The sequence below is a fragment of the Microtus pennsylvanicus genome, chromosome 1, assembly GCF_037038515.1.
Source record: "Microtus pennsylvanicus isolate mMicPen1 chromosome 1, mMicPen1.hap1, whole genome shotgun sequence".
Taxonomy (NCBI): domain Eukaryota; kingdom Metazoa; phylum Chordata; class Mammalia; order Rodentia; family Cricetidae; genus Microtus; species Microtus pennsylvanicus.
The window spans coordinates 46559288-46578411 of NC_134579.1; the positions used below are offsets into that span (position 1 = coordinate 46559288).

At 42.7% G+C, this 19124-nt stretch overlaps 2 protein-coding genes across 9 annotated transcripts in view; both read left to right on the forward strand.

Annotated features, from left to right (window-relative positions):
* Positions 1 to 2401, forward strand: part of Spice1 (spindle and centriole associated protein 1) — a 46660-nt gene extending 44259 nt beyond the window's left edge. For 4 of the 8 annotated variants that reach the window (XM_075963346.1, XM_075963376.1, XM_075963422.1 and 1 more), the window contains 2 exons: positions 970 to 1518; positions 1726 to 2401. In XM_075963346.1, coding sequence (XP_075819461.1) covers positions 970 to 1023 — 54 coding nt within the window. In that variant the 3' untranslated portion in view covers positions 1024 to 1518; positions 1726 to 2401. The remainder of the gene's footprint in view (positions 1 to 969; positions 1519 to 1725) is intronic. The other 4 variants (XM_075963356.1, XM_075963386.1, XM_075963395.1 and 1 more) reach the window with 1 other exon arrangement.
* A 2248-nt stretch (positions 2402 to 4649) lies between these two features.
* Cfap44 (cilia and flagella associated protein 44) overlaps positions 4650 to 19124 on the forward strand; it is a 79657-nt gene continuing 65182 nt past the window's right edge. The window contains exons 1-5 of the mRNA XM_075963435.1: positions 4650 to 4720; positions 11660 to 11746; positions 13491 to 13619; positions 14063 to 14216; positions 16805 to 16967. Coding sequence (XP_075819550.1) covers positions 11665 to 11746; positions 13491 to 13619; positions 14063 to 14216; positions 16805 to 16967 — 528 coding nt within the window. The 5' untranslated portion in view covers positions 4650 to 4720; positions 11660 to 11664. The remainder of the gene's footprint in view (positions 4721 to 11659; positions 11747 to 13490; positions 13620 to 14062; positions 14217 to 16804; positions 16968 to 19124) is intronic.

Genomic DNA, 19124 nt, shown 5'->3' on the forward strand with positions numbered 1-19124 from the left:
AATTCTATAAAGAAAAGAAATACTGTAACTTATCTCTGTTTGAAAACAATACATTTATTTTGTTTTCTAGGGTAACTAAGAAGTAAGTTAAAATTTGATAGGATTCCAAGTGTCTTCCAAGACTAGGAATTATTTGTTTCATTTTGCTTCCCAAGTGCCGTGGTCTGGAGCAGCTTATAGAGATGAGGTGTCGGTCCTGCTGTTGGTGGTGTGACTGGGTAGAGTTTGGGACAGCCAGAGACCTGAGTGGCGCTTTATCCCACTGTGCCCTGTCTGAGGGTGACTTTGTTAGACATGTGGTAGCACAGAGGGCAAATGCATGCCTTGTACATTTTCATGTGTTCTGGTTTGCTCCAGAACTGTCTGGGAGCTAAACATTTACAGTTTATCAGATTTTTCACAGAAAACATTTTTATGTGTGTTGATAATACAGAAAAATACAGTTTTCTCTCTGTCATAGGAAATTGTAAGAATATCTTTAGAATTGTAAAAGTTGTATTTTCTGGAGGTAAGCCAGTAACAGATATGGGGAAATCAATATATCACAAAGTGGAGATGCACAGCCCAGATGAACTAACTGCCTTATTAGCTACCCCGGTTGCCTAGTATTAAAAATTTGTCCTTTCTGATTCTTAAATTCTGAAAAGCTTAATCTTTTGATATGTTCATTGAACTTAGCATCACTTAGTTTACTAAGCTCCAATGACCTTCTTTTTACCATCTTTAAAATTGTACCTCTGGTTTGATTAAATTTCGGCTTTCTCCTTTTGAAAGGTCCTTGTCTTTCTAGGGTGCCCGCTGAGCAGGCAGCTGCTTGGCGGTATCTTTGTGGGGCAGGAGCTTTGCCAAGAGAGGTGACACTCCAGGGCCACTTAACACATGGTGACTTTGTTGCATGTACTTGATCTGAGTGTCTGTGAATCTCTAGTGGGCACGTATATAACTTATTTTTGTGTCTTTGTTCGACAGACTGAAAAGCAAAGTGAAGAAGGCTGGTTCGCTCTTTCTACCCACATGTCATAGAAGTTAAATTGGAGCATGCCCTGAGTGACTTCTTCCCGCCTTCCCCTCCCTCTTCGTGAATCCTCTTTGCAAGTTCTGACATTTCTCTTCAGATAAAAACCTGCAAAGATATCCTGTATTAATGGAAACAAGAAAAGAAGAATTATTTTAATATTTTACTTTTTCAAATAAGTTTTTCAACAAAGCATCTAACCTATGAAGTTCCTGTGAATAAAATTTTGACTGTAGGAAAATTCCAGTTTTCTATTTGATTAGCCGTGTTAAACTTTTTAGTAATATATTGCTATCCTTGTCATTGCTGTTGAATTTTTATTTTTGTTGTTGTTCTTGTTTAGTGCATCTTAAATGTGGATCAGCTTCCTAGGACAACTAAATTGTTTTATGTATAACTTACAATAAAAATTTTCTGGCTCTCAGAAAAATATGGTAATTTCTTTTCTGCTATCCATCATTCCAAACGAATGTGCAGCTTTAAAAAAGCAAAAGCCTGAGGCTGTGGCGTCTACCTATAATCCCACCATTCTGAAGCCTGAGGCTGTGGCGTCTACCTATGATCCCACCATTCAGAAGCCTGAGGCTGTGGCGTCTACCTATAATCCCACCATTCTGAAGCCTGAGGCTGTGGCGTCTACCTATAATCCCACCATTCAGAAGCCTGAGACTGTGGCGTCTACCTATAATCCCACCATTCAGAAGCCTGAGGCTATGGCATCTACCTATAATCCCACCATTCTGAAGCCTGAGGCTGTGGCGTCTACCTATAATCCCACCATTCAGAAGCCTGAGGCTGTGGCGTCTACCTATAATCCCACCATTCAGAAGCCTGAGGCAGGGGCTCTCTAATATATAATGAGTTCCATGCCAGCCTGAGCTTTGTAGGACAGGAGGTGGGCATAGGAATGTTTGTTTATTTTTCTTAAGCAAGTAACAGTGGCTGTGTGCTTAATAAAAATTTTAATGTGGGTTTTAAGTGTGAAAATTTCAAAAATGATAATGTACATCTAATAAATAATGATTCCAACTATAATGTTCAGATGTCTAAATGCAATCCATTGATTTAATGATAATGTTAGAAAAAGAAATATAAAAACTGTTCTCAATTTTCCTTGCCATAAATTACCCAGAATGAATTTCCTTTCATGAATTGACTGGTTCTCAGTGTTGGCTTCTGTTTCCAGTGATGTCTACCATGCTGTGATGGGAATTTCCAACCTCAGAGAGTTTGGGGGGTGGGGATGGGGGTGGCGGGAGGAGCATCACTCTGAAGTCCACCAAGTTCCCTTACTCTGCAGGTGAGAACCACGGTCTAGGAATCTCACTGTGTAACTCTCTCCTGGGCTTCTCAGTTGTAGCAAAAAATCAAATGATTTTCTTCTAACACTGATGAATTCGTGTGAGGTCTGTATTTGCTTTAATTTTTGCATATTTCTTCTGCTTGTTTTGTACGTTTTGCAACTCGTTACTTAAAGTCCTTCTTTGCCTAAGATAAAACCATTTTGATGCTACCCCTCCCTGAAAATTTAGGTCACCTGCTTTCTCTGTAAATGTATTTTTTATGTGTGTATGGCAATGTGTAGGAATGTTCTTGTGTGTGTGAACGTGCATGTGTGTTCAGGTGCAAAGTGCATGTGTTCCTGTTCCTGTGAAGGCCCAGAGATTGAAGTCAGGTGTCTTTCTTAATTGCTCTTCACCATAGATACTGATGCTGAGCTTAGAGTTCACCAATTCGGCTAGTTCAGCCAGCCAGCTTGTCCCTGGGTTCCCTTTCTTCCTCTCCTGCACACGGAGATTACAGGGTACCCACCATGGTGCCTGGTAACTGTGTGGTGCTGGGAATCTGAACTCCATCCCTAATGCCAGCATGGCCAATGCTTCACCCACTTAGCAATCTTCCCAACTCCATGAACGAAATACATACATATATACATATATTAGCAATTTTATACATTTATACAATGCATTTTGATCTTACAGATCTATCACTATCTCACTCCAACTCTCCCTAGTACCTCCCTGCTTTGTGTTTATTTTGTTGTTATTACTAACTTGAGCCAATTAGCGTTGCCCATATGCACGTGAATGTGGGGCGGTCCACTGGGGTATAGGCCACTTAGCAAAGCAGAGTTAGGCTCCTTTCCCTGGGGGCAGCAACTGTCCATAGCTCTGCTACCAAGAGTGGGCCCCCGGGGCCTCTTCCTTGTCTCTGCTGGAATGTTGTCTAGCTTGATCTTGTACGAGTAACCACAGCTGCCGTGAAATGTCTGGAAGTGGACATTTCACTGCTTTCCTCCCCACCTAATATTCCTGCTGCCCTTCTGTGACGCTCCCTGAGCCTTGGATGGAGTCATGTGGTTGACAAAGACGATTCTTTTGAAGCCGAGCACTCTCTTAAGCACCAGTCTTCAGTAATATGGTCTCACCATCTAGTTATGGTGCACAAACAATGGCATAGAAATAATGTGTGTTTGGGGGGGACCTCTGTCACCTCCCTGACTACTCTCTGTAGAGCTTATCCTGTGTAGCACTGAGATTAGCATTTAATAACCCTTGCCTTCTGGGAACAGCATTGTTCACCCCCGAGGACGTTCTTTGATACATATTTTCCATTGTTTTTCTAGCTTTACCCCCCCCCCACTCACCCTAAAACCTTTAAAGCGATTATTCTCAATCTGAATACTTTAGACTTTTATTTCTCTTAATGTTGCGTTGCACAAGTGTGTGTGTGCGCACACAAATGGAGGAATCAGTTATTTAGCAAGTTAAATCATGAAAAATAATCCTGTCAATATTTTAGACCTCTTTGTTTTCATCTAATCCTTTGAGCTGGAATTACACTTAGGACACAGTTAATTTCTAGTTATCCACTTCCTTTTTGTACTTTGCTATATGCTTTGAGGACAATCTTTTTACGTATCTAGGTCCTCCCTGCATGCTTGCTATCCCCTGGAATGCTCCTAACTAGCACCTCTGTTCATTAGAGCAAAAATTCTGAAACTGTCCCAATATGGTACGGTGTCTGTTCATTGATAATTTCTATCCATTCTTCCACAAAGAAACATCAAAAGGTTTTGTTCCATTTTTGTTGGGTTATTTGCTTTTTTATTAAAGGCAAGAGCTCTTTATATATACAGTTTCTTTGTCTGATACATGCATTGCAGATTTAAAAAAAAACCCTGAGGGTTGATCACAAAGCCTTATTTACTCTCTAAATACAACACAAAACCTTATTTACTCTCTGAAAGCCGTCAGGTATGTAGCTTTAGAAAATACTACCTCACCCCTTGGTTTGTCTGTCTACCGCGTTTTTGCAGGTGGCAAGTTGCCTTGCCTCGCTAAGAACACACCCACTTTCAAAAGTTTTGTTTTTAATTGACAAGTAATTGGAAAGGGGGCAGTACCTCTGAAAGTGCTCAGTCATTAGGGTCATAAACTGTTGGAATGCTGGGCTTCTGTTTTTTTTAGAGAGAGGTGGGTCGCAATAGCCTCCCCAGAGTAGACTGGACTCTGCCAATAACACACCTCTGGTCAGTTTGGGGGAAAAAGCCACGGGGTAATACCACGCATGCGCTTCTTCTCCCACACAGCACCAGCCCGGGCGGCTCTCCCCGCCCCCCCGTGGCGTTGCTGTGGCAACCATAGTAAACGGAGTCCTCGGGCAGGTGTGAGTAGAAACCAGCTGCGGTGCTGAACACCTCTGGTAAGTGGGCTCCAGCAGCGGGGCTGTCCCCACAAGTCCCCCTTAAATCTGGTAGCGACCCAGAGAGCCGCGAACCCTGCCTGGACTTCCCTTAGGTGGAACTAGTGTGGTCCAGTTTCCCTGGAGCACTTTCCTGGTCAGTTCAGCGCAAACATTCGAAGCCACCAGTGCAGGTTAGACGGGCACAGCTCCTGCCTGTAGGGAACTGGTAATGCGGGGCAAGGGTCAGCCGGTGAGGAGTTAGATACCACAGAGGGGAGAAGAAAGCCTGCTGGGAATGCTCCTGGGGTCAGCAAAGCCACCTGTACCCAACCTGAGTTGTGAGTCTTGTCAAGTGGACCCCTCTGCACTAGTTTCTTTATCTGTTAAAAACAAACAAACAAACAAAAACAAAACAAAACAACAAAAAACGGGCTTACCTCCTGGGGTTCTTGTTAGGATTGGAGGCCGATGCTTGCAACTAAATGCTGGTAATAGCGAAGGTAGTAGGAAGGAAGCGGGTGTGCAGAGTATCCGGCTAGCCGTGAGTTGTCTTCCTTGCCTACTTGGTAAGACAAGGGAGTCCCTTGAGAAAAGGGACTAGAGAGGAAGTAGGAACAGAGTGGGGTGCACTGATTTAGAACCCCACAAGGAAGGGCTTTTAATGCCATGCTGAGTGTTTGTACAAGAACTCAGAATTCTTACATTCTCCTGTGACAGACTGAAGCACTCAGTGCTTTGCATCAGAGCGGCACACTGAGAGCTCTCTCAGGAATACAAAGGGCAAGGCAGCCAAAGGACATTAGAAGGCTGGCAAGGTGGGTTAAGGCCCTTGCCTCCAAGCCTGACAACCTGCGCCCCGTCCCTGGCTCCCTCTGGTGGAAGGAGAGAACCAGTTTCTACAAAGTTGTCTTGTGATGCCCACATATGCGCCACCCCCACGCAAAATATAACAAATGCAACCAAAAGTTAAATTTTATAGGTTTTATTTATTTTATGTGTCCAGTGCTCCTGGAGGGCATAAGAAGGCTGGATCCCCTGGGACTGGTACAGATGACTGTGAGCTTCCACACAGGTGCTGGGAACTCTGATACTCTGGAATAACAGCCAGTGCTTTTTTAAAAAAACATTTTTTGGTGTCTTTATTGACCTATACCTTTTTTCCCATTCCCTTTCCTTCCCCGCTTCTCCCCTTTCACTCTTCTCCGCCCCCCCCCCCCCCCCCCCGCTCCCAATTTACTCAGGAGATCTTGTCTTTTTCTCCTTCCTAAGTGGATCCATGTATGTCTCTCTGAGGGTCCTCTTTGTTGTCTAGGTTCTCTGGGGTTGTAGATTGTAGGTCATCCTTTGCTTTATTTGTGTCTCATATCCGCTCATGAGTGAGTACATGCCATGTTTGTCTATCTGGGTCTGGGTTATCTCACTCAGGATGGTTTTTCCTAGTTCCATCTATTTGCAAATTACAAGATGACATTGTTTTTTTTACTGCTGAGTACTTCTCCATTATGTAAAATTTTCCTTATCCATTCTTCAGTTGAGTGGCATCTAGGATGTTTCCAGCTTCTGGTTATTATGAATAATGCTCTAATAAACATAGTTGAGCAAATGTCCTTGTGGTATGAGTATGCATCCCATGGATATATACCCAAAAGTGGTTTTGCTGGGTCTTGAGGTAGATTGATTCCTAATTTTCTGAGAAATCACCATACTGATTTCCAAAGTAGCTGTACAAGTTTGCACTCCCACCAGCAGTGCAGGAGGCTTCCCTTCACCCCACATTCTCTCTAGCACGAGCTGTCCTCAGTGTTTTTAATCTTGGCTATTCTTACAGGTGTAAGATGGAATCTCAGAGTTGTTTTGATTTGCATTTTTCTGATGACTAAGGATGTTGAGCATTTCCTTGAGTGTCTTTCAGCCATTATGGATTCTTCTGTTGAGAATTCTCTGTAGGTCTGTACTCCATTTTTTAATTGGATTATTTATTCTTTTGATGTCTAGCTTCTTGAGTTCTCTGTATATTTTGGAGATCAGTCCTCTGTCAGATATGGGGTTGGTGAAGATCTTTTCCCATTTTGTAGACTGCCAGTTTTTGTTTTGTTGACTGTGTCCTTTGCTTTACAGAAGCTTCTCAGTTTTAGGAGGTCCCATTTATTAATTGTTGCTCTCAGTGTTTGTACTACTGGAGTTATATTTTAGAAGTGGTCTCCTGTGCTAATGCGTTCAAGGCTACTTCCCACTTTCTCTTCTGTGAGGGTCAGTGTGTTGGGTTTTATGTTGAGGTCTTTGATTTATTTGGACTTGAGTTTTGTACATGGTGATAGATATGGATCTATTCCCATTCTTCTAAATGTCGATATCCAGTTATGTCAGCACATTTGTTGAAGATGCTTTCTTTTTTCCATTTTATAATTTTAGCTTCTTTGTCAAAAAACAAGAGTTCATGGGTGTATAGATTGACATCTAGGGCTTTGATTAGATTCCATTGGCCCTCTGTTTTATGCCAATACCAAGCTGTTTTCATTACTGTAGCTCTGTAGTATAGTTTGAAGTCAGGGATGATGATGCCTCCAGAAGTTCCTTTATTGTACAGGATTGTTTTGGCTATCCTTGGTTTTTTGCTTTTCCATATGAAGTTGAGTATTGTTCTTTCAAGGTCTGTGAAGAATCTTGCTGGGATTTTGATGGGTATTGCATTGAATCTGTAGATTGCTTTTGGTAGTATTTTTTACTATGATGTTACAGACCAATCTTCCTCACGAACATTTATGCAAAAATGCAAGAGCAAGGTCTTTCAATTTTCTTATGTGTTATATTTCTTCAAAGATTTAAAGTTCTTGTAATAAGAACTTTATTGTTTAGTTAGAGTTATCTCAAGTTATTTTATGTTATCGGTGGCTATTGTAAAGGCTGATGTTTCTCTGATTTCTTCCTCAGCCCATTTAACATCGGTATATAGGAAGGCTGCTGATTTTTTTTTTGTTAATCTTGTATCTGCCACATTACATAAGGTATTTCCCAGCAGTAGGCATTCCCTGGTAGACAATTATTTATTCTGTCATATCATCTGCAAATAGTGGGAGTTTGACTTCTTTTCCAATTTATATTCCCTTGATCTCCCTTTTTTGTATTATTGCATTAACTAGTATTAATTTTTAGTATTGTAGTGAATAGATATGGAGAGAGTGGACAGCCTTGTCTTGTTTCTGATTTCAGTGGGATTACTTTGAGTTTCTCTCCATTTAGTTCAATGTTGGCTTGCTACATATATTGCCTTTATTATGTTTAGGTATGTTCCTTGTATCCCTGCTCTCTCCAAGACCTTTATCATGAATAGGTGTTGAATTTTGTTGAAGGCTTTTTCAGCATCTAACAAGATGATCACATGTTTTTATCTTAAATGCTCTTTCTCTTCACTTATTCGAGACCATATTTAATATTAATCATCTCCTCAACTATTCCCATACCCCATGGCTATACGCCACTTACCATTCTGCTTTATCCTTTCAAAATTTCATACACTGTGTTTTGTTCATCTTCACCCCTCCCCTAACTTCGCAGGTCCGTGTCTCCCTTCCTACTCAGCCAACTCTTTGTTCTCTTCTTATTTTATTTTGAAGCCCACTGAGTCTAGCTGATGCTGTTCATCTACTTTTAGATGTGTGCTCTTCTGCTGGAGTCACACCCCGCCCTCAACGCTTTGCTGCCCGACTCCCTAGATGTACTATGCGGATCTCAGGTCTATGACGTAGGCACCGCGTTTCTAAGATGGGACTAGTGAGCACAGAGATATTAAACCCAGTTAGACCGAGTTGGAAGCCAATATCCCCAGCCTGGCCAACACCTTAGACTACTACAGATGTGAATGTGCCCCCCTTCATTGGCTAGGTACTGCACTAGGGAAAGCTCTTTCTGGACCACTGAGGTGACTCAGCAGGTAAAGGAATTGCCGCCAGATGGACACTGCATGCCAGATTCCCTGAGCCCCATCCCTACCACCCAAAAGATGTGAGAACTGTGTTAAGTTGTCCTTTGGTCCTGTTATTTACAGGTGGCTCTCTCTACGTGGCAGAGGCCGACCTTGAACTCTTGGGCTCAGGTAGTGTTTCTCCTCATCCTATTGAATTGCCAGGACAATGGTACATGGAAGCGTGCCTACCTTCTGATCGTATTTACTGAGTTTCACCAGTGTTAAAGAAGAGCCGTAGTATTGCTAGTGAAACCAACTACCTCATGTGAGAAGCCTGTGTATTTCATACAAACCCCTCATTGTTAGCCTTAATTCTTATACCTGGCTGCATGAACATTTGCCTGGCCTGTTAATTCTATGGCTTTGTTCAGGTAACTCCAAAGTGTAGTCAGGGTTGAGAATTATAGATATTATGCACCATATATATACACACACAGGGACAGATAGTAACTGTAAACATCATACAGCACATACATACACATATATGTACAATTCATATACAGGGACAAATGGTAACTATAGATATTATACATCTACATATACATGTACGTATACAAATACCAAAAGATTAAGAACCCTGCTTGTTGCCCAAGCTGGAATGTGACACAATTCTCTTTGGCTTCAAAACCTCCATAAGGTTAAAAGTGTAATTTCCCAATCTGTTTGATCTAAAACGAAGCAAACCAAAACAAACATTAAAAGCCCTAAAAAAAAAAAAAAAGACCACTTTGCTCCATGTCAGAAGTCCTGCTAATGGATTCCAGGAGTCTCTTATACCTGGCCTGTTCCCGTGCATCTTCTGAATCCTCCATTACCCTGTGTTCCTCACGAGAGACAAGAATGATCCTAGGCTAGGATGAGTTTTGTTTGTATGTTTGGTTTTTTTTCCTCTTCCTATTGCTAGTTCAGATTACTGGGTGGAGCCCCTGGGTTCTAGAATTTTCTTCCATATGCTGCACAGCCTGCCACTGACTGGACCTGCGATGCTAATCTTTATTTCGTGGTAGTGTTGGCCGTGTGAGGAATACATGACTTCTGACGGCATGGAAAGCAGTGGGGTGTTTCTGTCCTTGTATTTTTTTTGTGGGTCCAATATGTTTGCAGAGTATCCCCCTTGTCATTTTTTTCCTACCTAATAATTATGAGTAAATTTACTAGGCCTATTTTTTAAAAGAATTATCTAGTTTATATTCAGTTATGTAAGTGTTTCTCAACCTGCGAGTCGCGATCCCATTAGGGGTTGAACAGCTCTTTCACCGGGGTCATCTAAGACCATCCAAAAAAGCACAGATACTTACATTATAATTCATAGCAGTCACAAAATTGCAGTTACGAAGTAGCAATAAAATAGTTTCATGGTTGGGGGGCACCACAACATGAGAAGCTGTATTAAAGGATCACAGCATTAGGAAGGTTGAAAACCACTGAGTTATAGCATATTAAAAATAAATGTAGGAGGCCGGGTGGTGGCCGTGCATACCTTTAATCCCAGCACTCGGGAGGCAGAGATAGGTGATCTCTGTCAGTTCGAGGCCAGCCTGGTCTACAAGAGCTAGTTCCAGGACACCCATTGCTGTTATACAGAGAAACCCTGTCTCAGAAAACAAACAAACAAAAAAAAGTGTGTGTGTGTGTCTAGGAAAAGAAAGGCAGCAGATAGAAAATGACCTCATGAAGCTTTCGGCTAGCAGAGAGCAGAAGAGAAAGCTGTGCTTCAAGTCACTGGGAGGTACTTGACTGCCCGACTCCTGGCTTTGCAGAAAGCCATGGGGCCTGGAATGCAAGGAGCCTATGTAAACAAATTCCTTGTTTCACCAGCTATGAGACTGCATCACAAGCACCTAGAGAACGGGTTCACTTTCCTTCCAACACCTTGAATGTTGATTTTCTTTTTTTCAAGGAAATTATCTATTACCATTTCTGCCTAGTTAGAAAGGCTGTTAGAAAAAAATAAGTATAAAAGCTGGCAAAGGTATGGAGGAAGGGGACTGCTTATATGCAGCTGATCGGAACGTATAGTCCTCCAGCCATTGGAGAGAACAGTATGGCTGTTCCTACAGATGAAACTCCCATGTGATTCAGCAGCCTGTCTCCTCTTCGCATGCCTCCCCCTCTTGTGGTGGTTAATCTTGAATCTCCAGGAAACAAACTTCTGGACATAGCTGTGAGGGATTTTCATACCAGGTTTGCTGAGGTGGGAAGACCCATCTTCAGTGTGGATGGCACCATTTCACGGGATGCGGGCCATGGACTAAATAAAAAGGACTCAAGTCCTCTGCCTCCTGGGTGTGATCAGCTGTTCCAAGCTCTTGCTGTCATGACGGACTGGACCCGCGAGCTGTGAATCAGAATCAGGCCGTCATTCCTTAAGTTGCGCTTGCTAGGAATTTTGTCCAAACAGTGCGTAAGCGAATACATGGCTCCGGCTCTTCTTAGTGGGCTAGCTTCAGCCCTTTGGAGGTATTCTCTGCCTCGCATGATTTTTCCCAGCCTGTGCCAACCCATAGCCGTCATTTCTGTCTCAAACGCCCCTTCCCTAAACCAAAACAAAAAGTTTTGTTTTCTTCCCTCAAACAAAAGTTAACGTTTTTATTCCACATTCCCAGAATACCTCAACTTTTCATTTCCATTTCTGGTAGCACTCTGTATTTCTACTGCTTGCTGGATGCTGTGTTTCCAAACCATAATCTCTCTGAAGCTCAAGACCACCCGTATATTTTCCCTGCACCTTGGTAACTTAGTGCACTGTGTAAGACTTGAGACAGCAGGTGTGCTCAAAAAATATATTTGAAGTGAAACTGATCAGTAACCTGAGGGGGTTCACTAATAGGAAGGGGAAAAGGAGAGGAAGAACCCACCAAAAGAAGGGTGGGAGAGTTAGCGGGGATGCGTTCGGAGGAAAGGGGGCTTGGTGCTGGTGGAATTCGTTGTGCGGAGATCTGTTAACTTCTGTGTTCTGGCATTATGCTCGCTCTCTGATTTTGTGCTTACAGAAGACATGAAGGAGCCAGATGACCAGGACACTGATGGGGGAAGATCAAGGAGCGACGGCAAGCATTCTTCTAGATCCGATTCAAAACGTATGTAAGGATGCTACTATACTCTTTATTGTTATCAAATTTGGGTAAGATGGTTTTGTAAGAGTGCCCTCTGGGTGTATAGACAGGAATGTTTTGCCTGCTTAATTCCCTTACAAACTCTTCTGTTTCTTAGCAGTAACAGCTATGCTTTTTTTTTCCTAACCCAGCTCCTAGCACGATCTCTGGATTTAGGTCAGTGGATAGAGAACTGGCCTAGCATACAAGAGACCTTGGGTTTGATCCCTAGCACTGCCTGAAGTGGAAGTGTAATCCCAGCCAGTCCAGAGATGGGAGCAGAAAGATCGGGACTTCTGGTTCACCCTCAGCCTTAGCAACTGTCGCCTTGAGACCCAACGGGTGACATTAGACCCTGTCGCAGAATAGCGAAAGAAATGGCAGCTGTCTATGTTAATAACAACCTGCCTGAATACCCACTCTCAATTTCCCCCATGAGATCACGTTTTTAGTGGACTTTTGGGCACAGCATAGTGGAAAGAGAGTGGGAGTTTTGTTTTAAGTCCCGAGTTAACCGCTGGGAGATGCTTGACTTTGGAGAAAAATGTTACACCTTTCAGAGTCTCCATTTTCTAACCTACTTACTTATTTTTATTGTATGTCTGTGACTCTTTGCCTGAATGTATGCCTGCCCTACATATGTACCGTGCCTGTATAGACCAGAAGAGAGGGTATTGAATCCCTTGGAACTGGAGTTACAGACAATGTTAGCCACTATGTGGGTGCTGGGCATCAAACCCTGGTCCTCTAGAAGAGCAGTCAGTGTTCTCAACCACCAAGCCATCTCTTCAGCTTCTTCTAGCCCATTTAAATGAGTTATTTGGGAATTAAACCGGGTGAGATATGGAGAATTTCACAGGCTGCAAATGGGATAGGTGAGGAAGCAGCCTTTGGGTTGCACCAATCAGGAGAAAGCGCTCTGGTGTTCACAGGGAGTCATTCTCCAGTGCCTCTGTGAGTGCAGCCGAGTCTTCTCTGGTTTCGAGAGCTTCTTTTCATCCAGATGTGTGCATCCTATGGAATTCCGTCTTGCGGCCCAGCTCATCGACTTGATGAGCTCTCATTTATTAGTCTTGGACCTTGTCCTTCAGCTTCATCTCAGATCTACTAGGCACTTTTGGGTGCACTCACTGCTTCTTCCTTGCTCTTCCGAAAGCCCCCCAGTCCAGAGTTTCACGTGATTGACGCTATGGAGTTTAAGCATGTCCATGTTTGGATTTGAATTGAATGTTGCCTTATGCCTGCGGCCGCTTCTATTCTTGATTCTCGTTCCTCATTAGTTTACTCTGAAGCCAATATTTTAATTTAATCTGCTTGATTTTACTTTGGAGAGAAATGATCACACTCAGAGCTTACTCTTACATAGCATTACGGCTCCTCAACATGGCAGATCCTCTACCAATGGTAGTTGGAGTTATGGTAACAGTATGCCAACATCATGCTAGCCCACTATTTATCCTTTCTTGTTAGGATATATTGTTATGATTTCTTATAAGAGAAATCAACTGGGAATGAAGTGAAAATGGAGATGAACCCACCAAAAAGGCCTTTTGGGTTTTGTATAAGTTTAAGACTGATGCAAGAAAGTAATCCTAGGAAATTCTGAATTTAAAAATTCATTGCATTTAAGGCACAAACAAGTAAGAGGTTTTAGTTACTTTGGAAGTAAGAACATTAATTAAAACTTTGTGAAATTGATAAAACAATTTGTCTTTAATATCTACCAAAGAAGCTCCAGAAGACACCACAGATGACCTATACACTGATGAGGAAGAATCATATCTCGATGATGACTTTGACTTGGAAGACTTGGGACAAAGTACCAGCTCATTTCAAGAGTTTATTCAGATGACCAGCTGTAAGTGTGATGAGCTTTCTCCCAGTGTTTGTCACGGCTTTAAGGGCAAGTTGCTCTGACAAATTCAACAGCTACCTATCTATCTAAGAAACGGAAAGTCTGCAGGGTGTGGGCATGTGTTACGAACAGAAAGAAAAGAATGTATTTCTGAGGACCATGTCAGGCAGTCTTGTGCTTGATAAGGGGATAAAGTGATCAAGGAAGTGCCGTGTCTCAGATTAGTGAAGAGTTCTCCAAGTCCCCCTGTTGTGGGCAGGACTCAGCATCTCCTACACGTTCACAAGCTGTCCGCTCTTCCTCCCAGGTCTGGCAGCATGAGGCAATGATGAAGCCAGTGGTTGCTGTCACTGCTAGTACAGACTGCACGTTACCCCTGTTGATGTGAAATACAATTTTAGGGTTCAATGCGTACTCTTCTTAGATAAAGTATTTTCCTGTTTTAGTATCTCAGGAACCTCCTCCAGAAATTAAAGAAGATGCCGAGGAGAGTATAAAGAAGAAGATATCGGACAGCTTCTTCTACAACTACGAGGAGCTTGTCTCCACACCCTATGTGACTCCAGAAGCAAAGATCCCACTGGATTTTCTTACGCTTCAGTATCCACTCCAGCTATGTGTTCATAATGTGGGAGGGTTTCATTGCAAACTACAAACTATAGCTCCAGGAGCAAATGTGGCCGCCAGCCTGTTTGTGTAAATAAAGTTTTATTGCAGCACAGACACACACCATTACACTCTGTCTGTGGCTGCTTAAGTAGTTGTGATGGAGCACATTTGGTCTAGGCTTAAGGTATTTACTTCTTGCCTTACAAAGAAAAAGTTACCAACCTTTGTCTTAGGAAACTGTAAAAAGTGTGGCATGGGTCGGGAGTAGGGGATGGGATGGGAGGGGGGGGGACAGGGGATCCTAATTTAAACTAAATGTTTTGTTTGATGGCAGACCTAGAGCATGATGATGTTTTGAGGATGCTCTTTGCACAGATGGACCAGTTCATGAGATGATGAAATATGGATTGAAGGAGTTTGTGGAGCTGCTGCTTCTTCTTCTTCTTCTTCTTCTTCTTCTTCTTCTTCTTCTTCTTCTTCTTCTTCTTCTTCTTCTTCTTCTTCTTCTTCTTCTTCTTCCTCCTCCTCCTCCTCCTCCTCCTCCTCCTCCTCCTCCCCCTCCTCCTCCTTCTTTTTCGAGACAAGTTTTCTCTGTAGCTTTGAGGCCTGTCCTAGAACTAGCTCTTGTAGACCAGGCTGGCCTCGAACTCACAGAAATCCGCCTGCCTCTGACCGCTGAGTGCCGCAGTTAAAGGTGTGCACCCACCACCGCCCAGCATGACGAACTTCTTACTGCCATTTTCTTCTTGTTCCAGGCTGGCCTTTCTTTGCCAGCACCTGTCTAGTGACATCATTGCTTTCTTATCTCACTTCCCCATCCTGCATCCGAAGAGTTATGGGAGTCAACTCTGAGCAGATCATCCATGGCATGGCCAGTTTTGATTGGTTTGTGAAGATAGGTAAAAATGGAGGGGCCTGACGAGAGTGTTCTGTTTGTGGTCAGGATGGTATGTGGGTGAGAAGGTAATTAGAGGAATTATTTCCATTATGATGTCAGCTTGCTTTCACTCGGATAGTGGCTGCTCCCACATGACCCACACTGTGGCTGGCCTTTCAGGAAGGCTGTAGTTGGGAGATGAGGTGCTTACTGTCTGAATGCAGCTCTGAACTCGGGTTCAATCCTGGGTGTGACTAAGCTACTCTGCCCCCAAATTACCTTCTAGTCTGAAATTTCGTCCTTTTAGTTTTTCTCTTCTGTCTTTTGGACACAATAAAATCTCATGCAAATAAGTGGACCCTCTAAGAATTAATTTCTTTTTCCAAGCAAGTGCTCAAGAAATAAATAATATTGCTCATTCCCTTGATCCTTGAACGTCGGAGCTCAACAACAGGCTCTTATAAAGACTCTGTCTGCTTACACACGGCTGTGATACTAAAGGTTGTCAGAGATTCCTCTCATCTAGTTTCTTTGTTATTTTGTCTTGTGTTCTTTTAATTTGAGTTTAAATGTACTAATATAATGTAAATTACAAGGTCTTATGTAACCTAGATTTTTAAACTTCTATTTTGAATTAACACAATTTTCTATGACATAAACACATTCATACATACATATATTTATGTATACAGCAATTTAATCAAAAACCTGAGAAAAATTTATATAATTTTGTGTGTCTTATATTAGTTGATTAAAATAATTTGTTTGTATTAATTAAAAATTAGTACAGCCAGTATATTATCAAAATTTGTATTATATTTTCACATATGTCATAATTTTTTTAAATTTGTTTTTTACCTTTATTATGTGTGTGTGCACGCAAGTGCGTGTGTTCGTGCATGTGCACGCGTGTGTTCCCATGTGTGTCAGGGCGTGTGCAGAGATGTCGGAGGATGGCTTTCAGGAGGCTGCCCTTTCCTCTCACTATCTTACTCTAGGCACAAGAGTCGGATTATCAGTCCCAACCCAATAAACAAAAGCAGCTGCTCCAACATACCAGAATTTTAAATTCCTTTCAACATCAACCAAGAGGCCTACAAAATCTTTTTAGCGGATGGATCAGTGAGTAAAGACACTTATCACACAAGCCTGATGACCTGAGTTTAGTCCCTGGAACCCAAAGTGGAAGATGAGAAAACACACACACATATACACATACACACACCCCACAGACTCACACACACACATACACATATGCACACCCCCCACACTCATATACACATACACACACCACATAAATAAAAATAAAAATAATATTTACTGTTGAACAAACTTGACTAGCCGACTCAAAGGTGAAGATGCGGACTTGGCCCCACATTAATGGTGTGGTTCTGCTTTTGTGGTACAGAGGAAAATGATACCTCTTTAGAAAGGCTATCTGCTTATCCCCAGATCACAGGATTGCCTTCATAAAAATTAAAGTAGAAGCTAAATTGCTCTATAAGCATTTTCACTTACTTTAAAAATAAAATTGTCTTTATGATCCATAGGAAGATTCCTAGTTTTGGGGTAAAGATTTATTTCAAATCTTTATCGTTTTAAAAGAATACTGATTTTAAAAGCGGACTCCATTGTTTGAAACCCTCATCCTGTTCCAGATGGCTGATCTGCCTCACTAATTTCCTTAGCAGCCTAACCTCAGACATTCTTTTGGCTATGACTGCAAAAAACGAGCTAACCTACAGCTTCTGGATTCCAGTACCCTGCTGTACATCGCTGGGAACCAGCTGGTCCTGCTGAATTTTAGAACCAAGGAGCAAATGTACCTGCAGAGTAGCAGTGGTCAAGGAATCGGTGCCATCGGGGTATGCTAGCAGTTAGTGACCTGGGTGAGCCGGGGAGGGGCAGGAGAGCCCTATTCGGTCTTTCTGTGGATGCCACATTGGCAGTTAGGCACCAGTGGCATGCAGGGTGTTGTGGGGGTCTCATAAGATGCTCAGCTGTCTTTATTTTAAGCCCTTCTCTTTTCTTCTTTCTCTTTCTTTCTTTTTAATGATAGGGTCTTGATGAGTAGTGCAAGCTGGCCTCAAAGTCAGTATATAGCACAGGCTGGCCTTGAAGTCAGTATATAGCACAGGCTGGCCTTGAAGTCAGTATATAGCTCAGGCTGGCCTTGAAGTCAGTATGTAGCTCAGGCTGGCCTGGAAGTCAGTATGTAGCTCAGGCTGGCCTGGAAGTCAGTATGTAGCTCAGGCTGGCCTGGAAGTCAGTATATAGCTCAGGCTGGCCTTGAAGTCAGTATGTAGCTCAGGCTGGCCTGGAAGTCAGTATGTAGCTCAGGCTGGCCTGGAAGTCAGTATGTAGCTCAGGCTGGCCTGGAAGTCAGTATGTAGCTCAGGCTGGCCTGGAGGTCAGTATGTAGCTCAGGCTGACCTTGAAGTCAGTACGTAGCTCAGGCTGACCTTGAAGTCAGTACGTAGCACAGGCTGGCCTGGAAGTCAGTATGTAGCTCAGGCTGGCCTGGAAGTCAGTATGTAGCTCAGGCTGGCCTGGAAGTCAGTATGTAGCTCAGGCTGGCCTGGAAGTCAGTATGTAGCTCAGGCTGGCCTGGAAGTCAGTATGTAGCTCAGGCTGGCCTGGAAGTCAGTATGTAGCTCAGGCTGGCCTGGAAGTCAGTATGTAGCACAGGCTGGCCTTGAAGTCAGTATGTAGCTCAGGCTGGCCTGGAAGTCAGTATGTAGCTCAGGCTGGCCTGGAAGTCAGTATGTAGCTCAGGCTGGCCTGGAAGTCAGTATGTAGCACAGGCTGGCTTTAAACTTGCATTGTCCTGCTTTAACTTCTTCTAGAGAAAGTATATATATATATATATACACACACACTTATACATACACATACGTATACATGCACATAATATACACACACACATATATATATTTATATATATGCACATGATAGTTTTACTGAGATGCATGTAAGTAATCATGATGTTGAATTAGGAAATAATTCAAAGGCTTTCTTTTGGAGGAGTTTGACCAAGAGTGATGCAAATTTGAATTCTCCACTTCCCTCCCTGTGTCTTCCCTTTCTCTGTAGCTATGGTTACTGGTCTGTCTGTAACCTGTGTGAGTCTGAATCTTTGTCTCTGTCCCTGCCTGTTGTCTGCTTTGTCTGTCTCCAGCAAAGGGCTTCACTCTCCCTTCTGTTGAACATAACAGAAAGTATCACATGAGGACTGAACGAGGACACTTTACAGAAATCTGGTTTTTTAAAGATTTATTTATTATGTGTACAGTATTCTATCTGCATGCAGGCCAGAAGAGGGCACTAGATCTCATTACAGATGGTTGTGAGCCACCATGTTGTTGCTGGGAATTGAACTCAAGACCTTTGTAAGAGCAGGCAGTGCTCTTAACCGCTGAGCCATCTATCCAGCCCCTTCACAGAAATCTTTAACAGGGTTTTACAAGGGATAAAACTTTACTGACTTCCAAATACCCAGATGCACTGCAAACACCGCTACCCAGAAACTATATTCATATATTCATGCTGCTTTCGATGTTTGTGATGGATATTTATTGTAACAAGGTCGCTTTAGACTTGTTTGCTGTTTTCAGTAAATTATCACCATAACACACAGACACACACACACACACACACACACACACACACACACACACACACACACCACCTCTGTACATATATTAAGATTACAGCTATGTGTCTGTATAGGTAATGTAGGAAATCCATGACAAGTAAGGTTAGTTACTGCATTGTTATCCTAACAGCGGGTTAAGCAAATGGGCTGGCTACACAGCAGAATGTCAGTCTTATGTAACCCTAAGCTGTATGTTAATTGGACTGTGAGGTCCAGCAAATGTTCCAATCTCTTAGAAAGCAAGAGACATATTTTCATAAAGAGGCATCACCATAGGATAAGAGGCAGCTTCAGCAGGAATCAGCCCGTCTATTATAGGTCATCAGTCCCCAGGAATGGAAGAAAGGGAGCCGAAGTGTTGTCTGGG